Here is a 12,497-nt window from a genome sequence, read left to right on the forward strand (position 1 = left end):
TGGTTGCCCTCAAACTTGCAAATTACTGAACACATTGCTCTGCTGAAATAGCAGGAATGCTTAAATCCTTCCACAGCCAGTTATTAAAATCTTAAAAGTTCCAGTGCCAACATCTTCTGGAGTTGATGCTTAGTTTCCAGAGCCAGTACAAAAAGAAATTTAAATCAGGATGAAGTCTTGTTACAGTAGAGATTCTCCCCTGTTTTTCCCTATTTCCTTTTTCTGCAACTGTCAACAACTGGGCCTAACCATGACTTTCCCCTAAAAAGGTCTGGGGGCAGGTGTTCAGGCCCAGGCTCAGTTCTGTCCTTCAGTTTGTGTTTCTGTTATTTATAAGCTGTACATTTCTCTGTGTGTGTGTGTGTGTGTGTGTGTGTGTGTGTGAGTGCAGGAGCCCGTGTGTTCCCTGCCATGGCTTCGGAGCTGGTACCTGGCATAGCAATACCTGGATCCCGAGAGGTGCTGCAGCACCAGAGCAAACCACACTGTCCCCAAGGTTTTGTGAGCGGCTCCATTTCCTTCCTGGTTCTTGCGCTTTCTACAGTGAGAGGCTGTTCTAGTGCAAACACGTCAAAGTGTAAACAAAGCAAAAACACTCCAATTTTTATCTTAATACAAGTCTTAATATTTTTTTGTAAATGTTCTCAGTGTTTACTGTACCGTATCTATCTCACTAACAGTTGTATATAATAACTTATTCCTGGTGCTGCTTATTCAGTCGGGATTTGGCTGTATCTCACTGCTGTGTTGGAGAGGTGGGCTCGTGCTGCCAAATCCTGATCCAGATGCATGTTCTGATTCCAGCCTCCTCCCTCGGGGATCTGAGGGAAGGGAGCAAAGCCATGGATCCAGATTTGTGGTGAGCCCACCTCAAAGATTCTGTTTTTAGAGTTTTGATTTGGGGTTTTGTTAAACTGTAGTGAACGCTCCTGAAAAAATGAGCGGGTTTGTGTGAAGGGGGATGAAGGAGACTGAGCGGTATCCCAGGGTCTCTGTGGACTGTAAGTATCATCATCTGGAACAGGGATTGTGGCTTCAGTGCCAAAAGATGGGAGGGACCCCAGTCCTTCCCCATGCCAACTCATAATACTACAGTGTAGTCACCAGCCCCTTCTGCACCAGTTTAAGCAAATCCTGCCACCATCCAAAGAGTCCGGTGTCACTTTGCATTGTCATTTGAGTCTGGGTAGTTTTGTTTTCGCTTCTGCAGCTGTAAAGCACTGATTGCACTGTGAGAACACGTGGAACCCTCTGGTCTGGGAGCCAGTCCCAGAGGTTGCTGCAAGGTTGCAGGACACATGTTCTGCTACTATGAATACTCCTAAAGGGCAGAGGGACTTGCTGGACCTTAATGAGGTGTCACAGGCTCTCCTAGGAGAGCAATCAGCAAGGAATCAATCATTCCCAAAGTTTAAATAGCTCATAAGCTTTTTCCTGTTCCTAATGTCCACACCCAGAGGTAACAGAAAATGTGCTGAGGTCTGTTCTGTGATGGACAAGGAGAGGATTTCCAGTCACAGATGGCAGATGCATTGGTGTGTTCAGCCAGGACAGCCACAGGCTGTGGCCCAGGGGTCTGATCTGAAAGGGGCTCATTTACCCAGCACTCCCAGGGCAGGGGGAGCAGCCCTGGGCTGAGGCCTTTCTGGCAGCAGCCTGTGACCAGTGGGTCCAGTAGCTCCCCCACAGTCCCTGCCCTGTCCCCCACACAGCTCTGCCTGGACAGTACAAAACAAAGTCCAAAGGGAACACATTCTGTGGCACTGTTCCTAGGTGGACACTCTGTCATCCCCTCCTGCAGTGACTGCTGGGGTCACTTCCTCCCAAAGGTTTGTGTTCAAAGCAGTCCAGGCTGGCCAGGACTGGGAGCTGGTGTGGGGCAGAGCCATGGCCTCAGGGCCACCAGGAGCTCCCTTCAGTGGCCACAGGAAGGGACAGTCCCTGCCATCCCAGCCTGTCCCTGAGCCTCAGGGCTGTTTCAGAGGAGACTGCTCAGCCAGAAGGCTCAGACAGTGGCACCTGCCCTGCTCTGACCCCACACAGACAAACTGCTGCCTTCTCCTTCTGCCTTTTCCTTCTCCCTTGGGGAAAATCACCCATGGGGGAGTGGGAGGACAAGAGCAGCATGAAAACATGCAGCTCATGGGCTGTCCAAACCAAATCCAATCCTGAGGGCGTTGCACAACATGCAGAAACAACCATGCTTCTGAAAAGGGTGTCACATTCAAGCATTGACTTTCACAGATCACCTGAGCTGTGACATTGCTGTAAATGCTATGTGGCTCTGCATCAGCTTCCAGTACCCCAGAGTGCAGCCTCCATGTTCACATATTCCTTTATCATACATCACTGTGTCTTAAGATATACCTCTCTCTGTATATCTGCTTAGGCTGATACTTGTTCCTGATAAGCAGTTGCTATGTTTTATATCCTCTTATAAAGAAAAACAAATCTTTTTTTGTAAGTATGTTTAAAAAACAAAAATGCAAAGTGGAAGTGTTTGCTGAATCTCCTTCAGCTCCTTTTAAACTATGTAATAATGTACAGAGAAAGTTGTTGGTGTTCAAAGAAATGATGTGGCTGTGCAATTTATGTACATTTGCAATTAGAAATATTAAAGATTTATTTAGATATTTTACATAAGTGCTCCAGCACCTCTACTCAGTCATTTCCAGCTTTTAGAGCATCCTGGCACATGCCACATGCACACACAAACCTGTCTTATCTGCCTCCCCAAAGAGATCACTGAAATTTGCTCCCAGTAGAATTTTAGCCCTGACTCCACCACTTTTCCCTCACTTGCTTGGGGGTGTGACAGCCAGGCCTGCTCCTGTCACCACCAGTCCTTACAAACCACCCTTCTGCCTCCAGGAAAAGAAAACTTGGAGGAAAGTCATTAAAACCCTGGGCAGCATCAGCACCTCTGCCTCATTAACATAATCATAATTAGCTCCTCCGGGAGAGGTGGAAGTCAGGCTGGCTGCATGGAAATGAGTGGGGATGTGGAGAGCACCTATGGCTGTTCCTGTGCTCACAGGGCTGGAGCCGGGCTGGGCACTGGGCTCCTCCTGTTCCTGTCAGGAACCAGCCCCTGCCCAGGGAGGGAAGCCAAAACCCACCCAGGCCAAAATCCTCTCTCAGGGCTCTGCCATGCCCCTCAACACTGTTGCTTTTGAAGGCTGAGAGAAAGAAAAATGCAGCCCTGGAAACACATAGAACCTCCGAGAACGCTGCAAGGAGGGATTAGTCAAAACCACCTTGACTTGAATAAAACCTCCTTAGCGGCTGTTGGGCTTCATTAGAGCAGAGCTGAATTCTCAGCCAAAAGCACCCAGAACGTCTCTGTGCCCCTGACAGCTCTCAGCATCTGTGGCTCCGCAGCCCGGCTGCAGCCGCTCCCCTGGGCCCCGGCAGACGGGCAGGGCTGGCAGAGTGAGACTGGAACTGCAGATCAGCAGCCAGAGCGGCCACGGACACACGGGGCTGGGAGGCTGCGGAGTGCAGATGTGTTTGCTTGAGGTTTTTAATCTGGAGAGTCATTGTAGCACAAGACTCATCAGCAGTAATAATGTTCCAGTAATTGCACCCTTAAAGTACAGGGTTTGTTCTGAGTTCAGTGAGAGTCACCATGAGCTGCTCCTGGTGCCAGGCAGCCCCTCCAGCACAGCCCAGGCAGCACCCCAGGCAAGACTGAGGTGCTCCCACTGCTGCTAAGCCTTGCAGCAACTGGCAGCAGGGAGATGTCAGAACTGGGCATCTTCAAAACACAGGAATCCTGCCCACCACAACTGAGGACAGTGACAGCCAAAACAGTGGCCACTGACAGCTGAGGAAGGGCCAGCATTAAGCCAATACTTGCCAAGCTGGGGCTGCAAGAGCACAGAAGAGCCTGTTTGCTTTGTCAGTGGGAGGAAGGCAGGGAGGTGCAGAGATGAGGCTCATACCTAGTGAGGGAAGGACAGGAACAGCTTGTGTTGGCTCCTCCAGTAACAGTCTCTGCTCTGCTCCTGACACGCATCTTTCCCTCACAGCTTCCCAAGCCCTTCACAAGCAGTCAGCTCCCACTCCACTGCAGTGGGTGAACATCAGCATCCTTATTTTCACAACAGGGACGTGCAGTAGGAGCACAACTTTCCCAAGGCCTCCCAAAAGCTACAAAAGTCAAACAGCTGATTTTCCTTCCGCCCCCACCACCTTCTGCGTGCAGCCATCCCACACACAGCAGCCCAGGCTCCTGAGCAAACATCCTCTGGAGAAGTAATTCAAAGCCAGGCAGTAAACAAACCTCCAAAGCCTTGGCCCCAGAGACGCGAGCGCAGCCGCTCCCTGCCGGAGAGTCAATAACGACAGGAGAGCAGAAAGGAAGGAGCTGGAAGAACAAGAGTCATTAGTGGAAACTTGTTGTTTGTGCTAATTAGATCATTATCTGGAAACTGCTATTGATGTTGCTATTTTAGCTCCTGCTGCTGTTCACAACTTTATTTTATCCATGTCTATTGACTGCCCACGCTCATCCACATCCTGCAGAAAGGGCCGGCATTGCCGCCCACAGCCAACCAGGATGGAGATGGTTTGTGTCCCGTGCCAGGCAGCACCTCCTTCCTCACCCTCACCGCAGCACCTGCAGGGTCCTGAGACACTCAGGAAAAATGTTTCCCAGCTTGTCACATTGTGCCCTGTGCTATTATTGATCTTAGTCAGACAGTGGATCGTGTTACCTGGTTATTAAGTGAGAGGAAGAGAGAGGAGGACTTGCACACCTGTAGGATTTCTGCCATTTCCAACCTGACAGCCAGCACAGCCCCTCAGCACATAAATGATTTTGATGCAGGCCCCGTACATGATCAGCTTTCCCCATTGGTGGCATGAGCCATAATTGAATAACCTCAACCATTTGATTTTTGTGCTACATCATCAATGAGTGAAGCCTGAATAACAGAGCTCCCAAGTTGACTGATTTATTACAGTCACTAACTGTTCTTCTTCCTGAAAGCCACAGCCCATCCTCACCCCCTGAGTGTGAGAAGAGCTATGTGCTGGGGGACTTGGGCTGATGGGAGGACAAACATGAGGCTCAGCAAACCACACATCAGGGAGCTGGTTTGCCCCCAAAACTCTCAATCTCCCTTTCTCCTCCTTGTTCACCAATGGATCTGAACCTGACCTGCAGAAGGGCTTTTGTATTTCCACTGATGAGGCAAAGGAAGAGGGAAAATTGCATCACATCACCACAACAGGCTTTCAATTTTGTCTTTTACTGCAATTTCATACGACTTTCACACTACACCTGCAGTAAACTCAGCAATGACAAAAGTGAACTTAATTCTGCCATCAGAACTCCAAAAAAACATTTGTCTCCCACAGAGGCAGTTGAGGCAGAGGGCAGGGGACATGGTGTGGGGACACTGCCCCATTCCCGGGCCGTTCCTGAGCACACGGATGTGCCACATGCCCCCTGGCACTCAGGCTGGTGACAACAGGCAGGCAGAGCACCGTGCCCTCCCGCATCCCTTGCTGCCAGGAGCACTCACTCCCGCTTCCTGACACTGGCTGCGTCTGGGGCAGGCTGAGGAACGGGAGTACCGGGAGGCGTCAGCAGCTGGCGGAGGTGTGAGGCCAGGCTGCCTCCAGCCATGCCGCGGAGCCACCGGCGCTCCTCGCTGAGCTCTGCTTAACACACTGCCACACCCCGCCGCCGCACCGCGAATGGAAACGCGCTCCGATAAATCACCTCTAAGTTAAAAGCAGCCATTAGCTATTAGCAAACACCGCAGGCCTGTGGGCCAGGGTAATTCAATGTGATATGCTTGGGCATGCAAGGTAATAGGTTCCAGCTGAATACCATGTGATACAATCTCTTCAATGGGAGGTTAAATGAGGCTGAGACAGAGACCAGATGGATTTATCTGGGTAGCGCTGATGATTTTTTGTGTGTGTGCTTAAGGTGAAGTGAAGGTAAGTAAGGCAGAAATAATCAGAGAGAAAAGCACGAGCTGGGCTGCGTGCGGTTGGGAAGGGATAGCGGGAGCTCGGGACCACACTCATCCTGCTGGAACAAACCAAGCGAGCCGGAGGATGCTCTCCAGGCAGTACAGATGGAAACAGCCAGAGAGAAATAAATACTTTATCAATTTCCCCTTATGGAGGAACAACCAGAGGGCAAAACGAGACAAGTGGAGCGTAGCTGGGCAGATGTAGACACCTCACTGCTATTTCAGCAGGAATTTGGAGCCCGAACACCATCTCTCATTCACCCAGGACATCTGCAGTGCACAAAGGGACAGAGCCAGCGTGCTCTCTCAGGCTGAGGGGTGGCTGCAGTGCCCATCAGTGTGGCCAAAGGAGGGGCAGCTCCATGAGCAGAGTCAATACCTAAGAAAATCGAGTGCTCAGCTTCTGCTTGTAGCAGGTTGTTCTTGCTCAGGTGGCCACAAGGAGCTGTGGGACCCCTGCGAGGCACAGCCAGGTGTCTGCAGAGGCAGCAGGACCTCTGAGACAGCAGAGGAAATCCCTCCCTGTGAGGGCAGGCAGGCCCTGGCACTGGTGCCCAGAGCAGCTGGGGCTGCCCCTGGATCCCTGGCAATGCCCAAGGCCAGGCTGGACAGGGCTTGGAGAAACCTGGGGTAGATGAAAGTGTCCTTGCCCATGGCACAGAGTGTGATGAGATTCCCCCACACCGAGCTATGCCATGTAGTGATCCCTGTTCCAGAAGGTTCCAATCAACCTCAGCAACGAGAGACGGGAAGAGGAACAAAGCACAAAGCAAAGCACGTACCAGCTCCTTCACACTCACCACCACCGGCCACTGATAGGCCTCAGTCCAGCACAATGAGGGGAAACCCTGGACATTGCTACGGAAATGCCCCCCCTTCACCCCGGGTGTGCACCGACAACCGCCAGGGCTCCGCGCCCCGGCCGCCCCTTCCCTCACGGCCCCGTCCCGCCCTCACAGCCCCGCCGCCAGGAAGGTTCTGGAAGCGCCGGGCTGTGCCTGCGCCCGGGATCCTCCCGGGGATATTTTCCTGCCCAGGGCTCTCCCGGAAGCCCATGGGGCTCCATCGGGAGGATCTGACCGAGAAGTCACTCCACGGTTCTGCTCCGTGAAACCGAAGGGCATCCCAGGCACCGGACCCCATTCCGTCCCTGCAGAAGGGCTGAGCAGAGCGGGGCTGGCCGGCCTTCATTTTCCGACAACCCCAGCACAGCCTTCGGGAATTCCCACACAAAAGTAGCGCAGGAGCCACGCCCCGGTCACCCCAAAATCCCCGCCTGATCGAGCGCCCAGCCCAAGGAAGAGTGCACCTACCCCGCCAGGCTCGGGCCGGAGTGGGACGAGATCCCCTCCTCATCGCCGGGGTTCCGAACGCCGTCACCGTCCCGAGGCGGCGGCCGTGCCCTCCTGAGGGCCCTGAGGGCACAGCCCGTACCCGCAGACCCTGCTCGCGCTGAGGGCACCCGCCGGGTACAGCTGCGCTGGGCTCTCCCAGCTGGTCATTAACTCTGGGGTCTCCCAGCTGCTCATTAACTCTGTAATTAGCGAGCACCTGCCCCGCCCTTCCTTGTAAGGAAGCGGCCACAGGTGCTCGGCAGGTGGCGGGGTCGGTGTGGGTCTGTGCCTAGCTCCAGAACGCTCGGCAGGGACGGGGTGCGGGACAGGGGACAAGGAGTGCCCAGAGCAGATTGTAGGTGCCTTACCTGCAGCAGCCCGATGCAGAGAAAAAACAAATGCAACAAGGAATCACTGAGCGGGTCTGGGCACATTCAGGCTGCACAAAAGCCTGCAGGGAAGAGGGTTGAAATTCTGGACTCGCCTCAAATGTTTGTTAGATGTTGTTTTATTCTGATTTCTACTCAAGGATATCAGACCCAGTGTGTCTGATAACAAGAAAGATTTCACTGGTATACAATATTCATATCATATATGTCATAAATAGAATCATGAGTGCAGTGCTGTGGTATTCTCTGAAGAGAATATATACAAAAGTGCTGTTAAAAATCCAATGCCTTTCCTGTATTGTTTCTGTAGCTAGAGAGGTACCTCAGGATTAATAGATTATCAGTGCATTAGCATTCATATCCTGGATAAAGTGTCTCTGGTCATTTGCATGGGCACACACTGGTAACTTAAAGGCTCTATGCAATTGGATGCTAAATAATATTCAGAGGAAATTGAATTAGACAAGAGGGAAGAGAAATGTGACTGCCATTAAATCTCTAAAGTACATTCCTGGTTTATTCCCTCCCCCTCCGAGAATAATATAGCATTCAATTTTCCAATTATATAAATACATGAACAGTGGATTACTAGAGGCAGATAATTGAATATTTTGACTATTCTACAAGGGACCTTTCATATTTGAAGTGGGAGATGAATAGAGCATGCAGCATCAGCCTGTGGATGCACGAGCTATAAAAACCTCTATTAGATCCAGAGAGTATAAAGGTCTCCCATAGAGAGAGAGATCTTATCAGTGTTCAATATACAATAGTTAATTTATTCCACTGATATCAGGGTGAGCTCTACAATTGCAAAACTGGGATATTTCAGGCCACACATCGTAGTACTTCAAAGGTGCAGGGAAAGGCATTCACAGTCATAGCATTTCAAATCCGACTCCTCTGTAACTCTGTCTTTACAGGACATCAATCATGAGATGAGAGGAACTGTAAGCTATTTTCCAGTAACACACTGCCAATCGCAAGACAAATGTCAGATGTCACAAAAGGAGAAGTAACCATTTTTCAACCTGTGAATGTCTTCAAATATATTACAATGAAAGTGTGAAAAAAATGACCCTTTCAGCTTCATTTGTTCTGACAGGTGCCAGACTTTGGAGTTCTGCATTTTATCTTCATACTGCAATAATCTTTATGACATTTGAACAAGGCTGAGGGCAGTGGCATTAGTTAGTCTACAATTGTCCTCTTATGTACAATACATAAAATTTCAAAGTCTGGCTGTTGAACTAAAAAAGATCATCGACTACTATTTTATTTGTGTTACAGAAAAAGGTAAGGAGAAGGGATGCCCACATCTGAGATTAACACATGCTGGGGACTAGTTTTGTGTGGGCTCAGCCTGACTCCTGCATTGCATTGCCATGCTGCTACTGCCAGTTGGGAAAAACACATGCTGCTTAAATCTGAAATCAGGAAAAAGCTCTACAAACATTCCCTGAAGTGAAAACTCACTTGATGCACCATGTGTGCCTTTAGTCCCTGACTTGAAACAGGTAGACTCCCCCTCAATGACATATTTTGGGGGCACCAGCCACTGGAACATTTTGACATGGAGCTCAGGGAATGTTCTCCAACCCAAAGCTCAGTGCCCATCTTACAGCTTTGCCATTTCTGACAACATGGAGGACACTAAAACATAAGCCAAGTCATTAACATTAAAAGAGCAGAACAAAGGAGGAAAATCAAGCTCAGATGTAGCCATTCATTATTGCAATAAATGGAGACCCCAAAGAATTTCACTCAACACCCCTGAAGTTCCAAGTTATTCCTGTCCTTCCAGCCAGTCTCAAGTTCTGCTTAGCCCCCACAAGAAGTGTGAGATCATGGAAGTCATGGTTCATTTCCTGGATAATCAAACCCCTCTGTCCAATTCCAGCAGTACAGCCCAGCGGTTCTGACACAACATCCTTAGATCTAATTCGTACAGAGTCACGCGGTTATTTAAGGAAAAAATTAAGAATATGAGCAAAGACACAAAGAAGATCTGCTCTAGATGTTACTGCAGGTCTCAAGAGGGTAACAAGCATGCAAAAGACAAAAAATGAGCAAACCTAGAATACAGTTAGTCTAGGCTAAAGTCAGTGACAGGGTTGGTTCCACTGGAATTTAGCTGAGCTCTTATGCCTTTACACTGTACAGCTTTCTGCAGAAGCAGTGCTGAATCCCTGAAGACAAAACCACCACTTGATTCACCAAATTTGACTTAAGAAAGTAAATCTCTTTCTGTGAATAAGTGTGAGCTTATTGGTTCTGTGGAAGCAAAAGGATAAACAGTTTTAGTTCTTTAAAAAACTAACAGTACTTGTCATGGCAAAGACATGTACAAAGAAGTAGAAGCCAAAATATTATTTCAGTGCTTTAAGACTGACTTTAAAAAATAAGTACATAGATATTGACCAAATCTGTATTTATTCCAACACCTACAGTCCAAGCCATGGAAAGAAGAGAGTCAAGGCCTGAAGTCTGACCACAAGTGCAGTTTCAGATTTCAGTTCTCCAGTCTGGTATTTGTGACTGCAGTTCCTTCCTTGGTTGCTGTGACATGTCCTGTGCACACAAAGCAATGTAATTCCTCAGTCAGTGCAGGCAATCCCATGATGCTGGTTATCATCCCGTGTGGGTTGGTCCTTTTCCACACACAGGATGAATGCAGTTTGTCACGGGATGTGCACAGTGAATCCCACAGAGAGGTGAAGAAATAGTCATTGCCAGAGTCATTATTTGAAAACGGGAGGTTGCAGTAGACTTTTTGGAAAAGCATAAATAAAAAATACAGCTGAAAATAAATAATTGTCACTCTGAAATGGAGGGATTCCATCGCCAGTCTCTCCTCCAGCAGGACCCGTGCCTGGCCGGGGATTAACTGCCGGTCCTGTCCCGGCACATGAGCGCCCGTAGCTGGTGCGATGATTTCTGCAGCCGCAGCACCGGGGGGCCGTGGGGCCGGGCGGGGCCGGGGCCCGGCGCGGTGCCCGCTGCCCGCAGCGCCCCGCGGGGCTGGGCCAGCCCGCAGCCCCACACCAGGCGCTTCCCGTGCAGCGCGGCCAGGCGGCACTCGCACAGCTCCAGCAGCGACAGCACCTGCTTGTGCAGCGGCAGCGCCTTGTACTTCTTCTGGGCCAGGCAAAAGAAAGCTTCCACAAAGGCTTGCAGACACATTCCTGCAAGGAAAAGGTGCTCACGGGAGGCTGGAGTGCGGCATTTCTAGCAGCCTGCATTCCTCAGGGATAATACTATCTCTTCTTTGTTGTGGCAGCAGGGCCAAATGAGTGTGCGATGGGTGTGAACGCAAACAATCCTGCTCGTTCACATCTTTTCATTTAAATGGCAGCAATCTGGAATGCTCAGAAAGCAAAGAAATTGTCCTTCAAAGACCAAAAGCCAAGGTTTTATTTGTGTCACACTCATTGGGTGTTCCAGGGCAGGCTAAGCCCCAGGCTGGGTTACAGATGGGTGACATTCCCTATCGCTGAGGCAGATTCTGGCTTTGCAGACCTCAGCCTGCAATCCAGAGGCAAAGTGGTACAGCAAGAACCATTTTAGGATATCACACCATTAAACTGATGTAGTATTAGCCTTGATTTCTGCTGCCAAAATTATTAAATTGAAACCAAATGAGACACACAGTAACATACTGAGCATCAAGGAAAAGCATCAAGCTGGAGAGAAAAACAAGTTTTTGTCGGCAACTGAATGGAGTCTTTTAGAGACAGATCTGACCCAAAAGGTCACACCAGGGTGTTATTTCAGTCTGTAGCACTAGGAAGGCAACCCCATTACCAAGTATCACCTTAGCAAGATATGAGTTTGTTTGAAGCACTACTTCCCTCCTACACAGCCTGTACCAGGTACAAACCCTTTTGAAGGTGAAGAGGCCATTTTTTCACTCATACCCAGCAACTCCACAATAGTTGTTTCAGCTGAATGAAAAACAAACAGCTGAAGAGCGCAGTGCCAAAAAATGTCTCTGCTATAATAGAACTGCTCTACCCCTTCCCATACAAAAGTCTCCTGCAGAAGCCCTGTGCTGCAGGGGAGACACTTCAGCTGCTGTTCGATCACATCTCACTAATAGCACATTACCAGAGCCAAGGGGAAGAGGAGCTGAGTATTAACACTAATTATTGTATTTAAAACCTTGATGTAATACCTACTCAAACTCTTAATTAAGAAGCCAGACCCCAATTGGTTGTGCAGAATGCCACAAGCTCTCCCAGTTTGAACATACACTTAAGAAGATGATTTTAGGACGAGATATTGAAAGGTTTGGGGTTTTAACTGTGTTGGCTTATTGATGCTGTAGGAAAGGCACCTTTTCAAAATATGACAATTACATTCTGAAGTATAATTTCTCTCAACCAAGGCTGCAGCTGGGGTCGTTTACGATCTTGGCTGTAGAACAGCTTGCAAAGGAATTGTTGAGTTATCTGAAAGCAGCAGCTGCCAGCTCAGTAAATTATTTTATCAGTCACGGTGAGCTGCAGGCAGGGAAAGCACCTCTGGTAACACACACACTTTCTCCCCAGAAGTGACACTCATGTGAAGCATATTATGGAAAAAGTTAGAAGCTGTTCTAGAACAACAGAATCATGCTTGTCTTGGTTACAGCTAGGAGTGGGCTGAACATGAAGCCAACAGGTGGACAGTTTGAACACCTAAAAAGCATCTGGTTCATTGACACCATACACAAATCTCTTCGTTTTTGAAAGCCTGAAAATTCAGTTGCAAATCTGTTATTTTTCCTGGTGAAATTCTAC

The 12,497-nt window shown here is 49.2% G+C and overlaps 1 protein-coding gene across 5 annotated transcripts in view; it reads right to left on the reverse strand.

The window, feature by feature from the left end:
* Positions 1-7,819: 7,819 nt before the first annotated feature.
* The window catches only part of TTLL11 (tubulin tyrosine ligase like 11), a 35,098-nt gene continuing 30,420 nt past the window's right edge, over positions 7,820-12,497 (reverse strand). For all 5 annotated transcript variants that reach the window (XM_063174492.1, XM_063174490.1, XM_063174489.1 and 2 more), the window contains one exon: positions 7,820-10,901. In XM_063174492.1, coding sequence (XP_063030562.1) covers positions 10,600-10,901 — 302 coding nt within the window. In that variant the 3' untranslated portion in view covers positions 7,820-10,599. The remainder of the gene's footprint in view (positions 10,902-12,497) is intronic.

Source organism: Melospiza melodia, chromosome 22 (assembly GCF_035770615.1).
Source record: "Melospiza melodia melodia isolate bMelMel2 chromosome 22, bMelMel2.pri, whole genome shotgun sequence".
NCBI lineage: Eukaryota > Metazoa > Chordata > Aves > Passeriformes > Passerellidae > Melospiza > Melospiza melodia.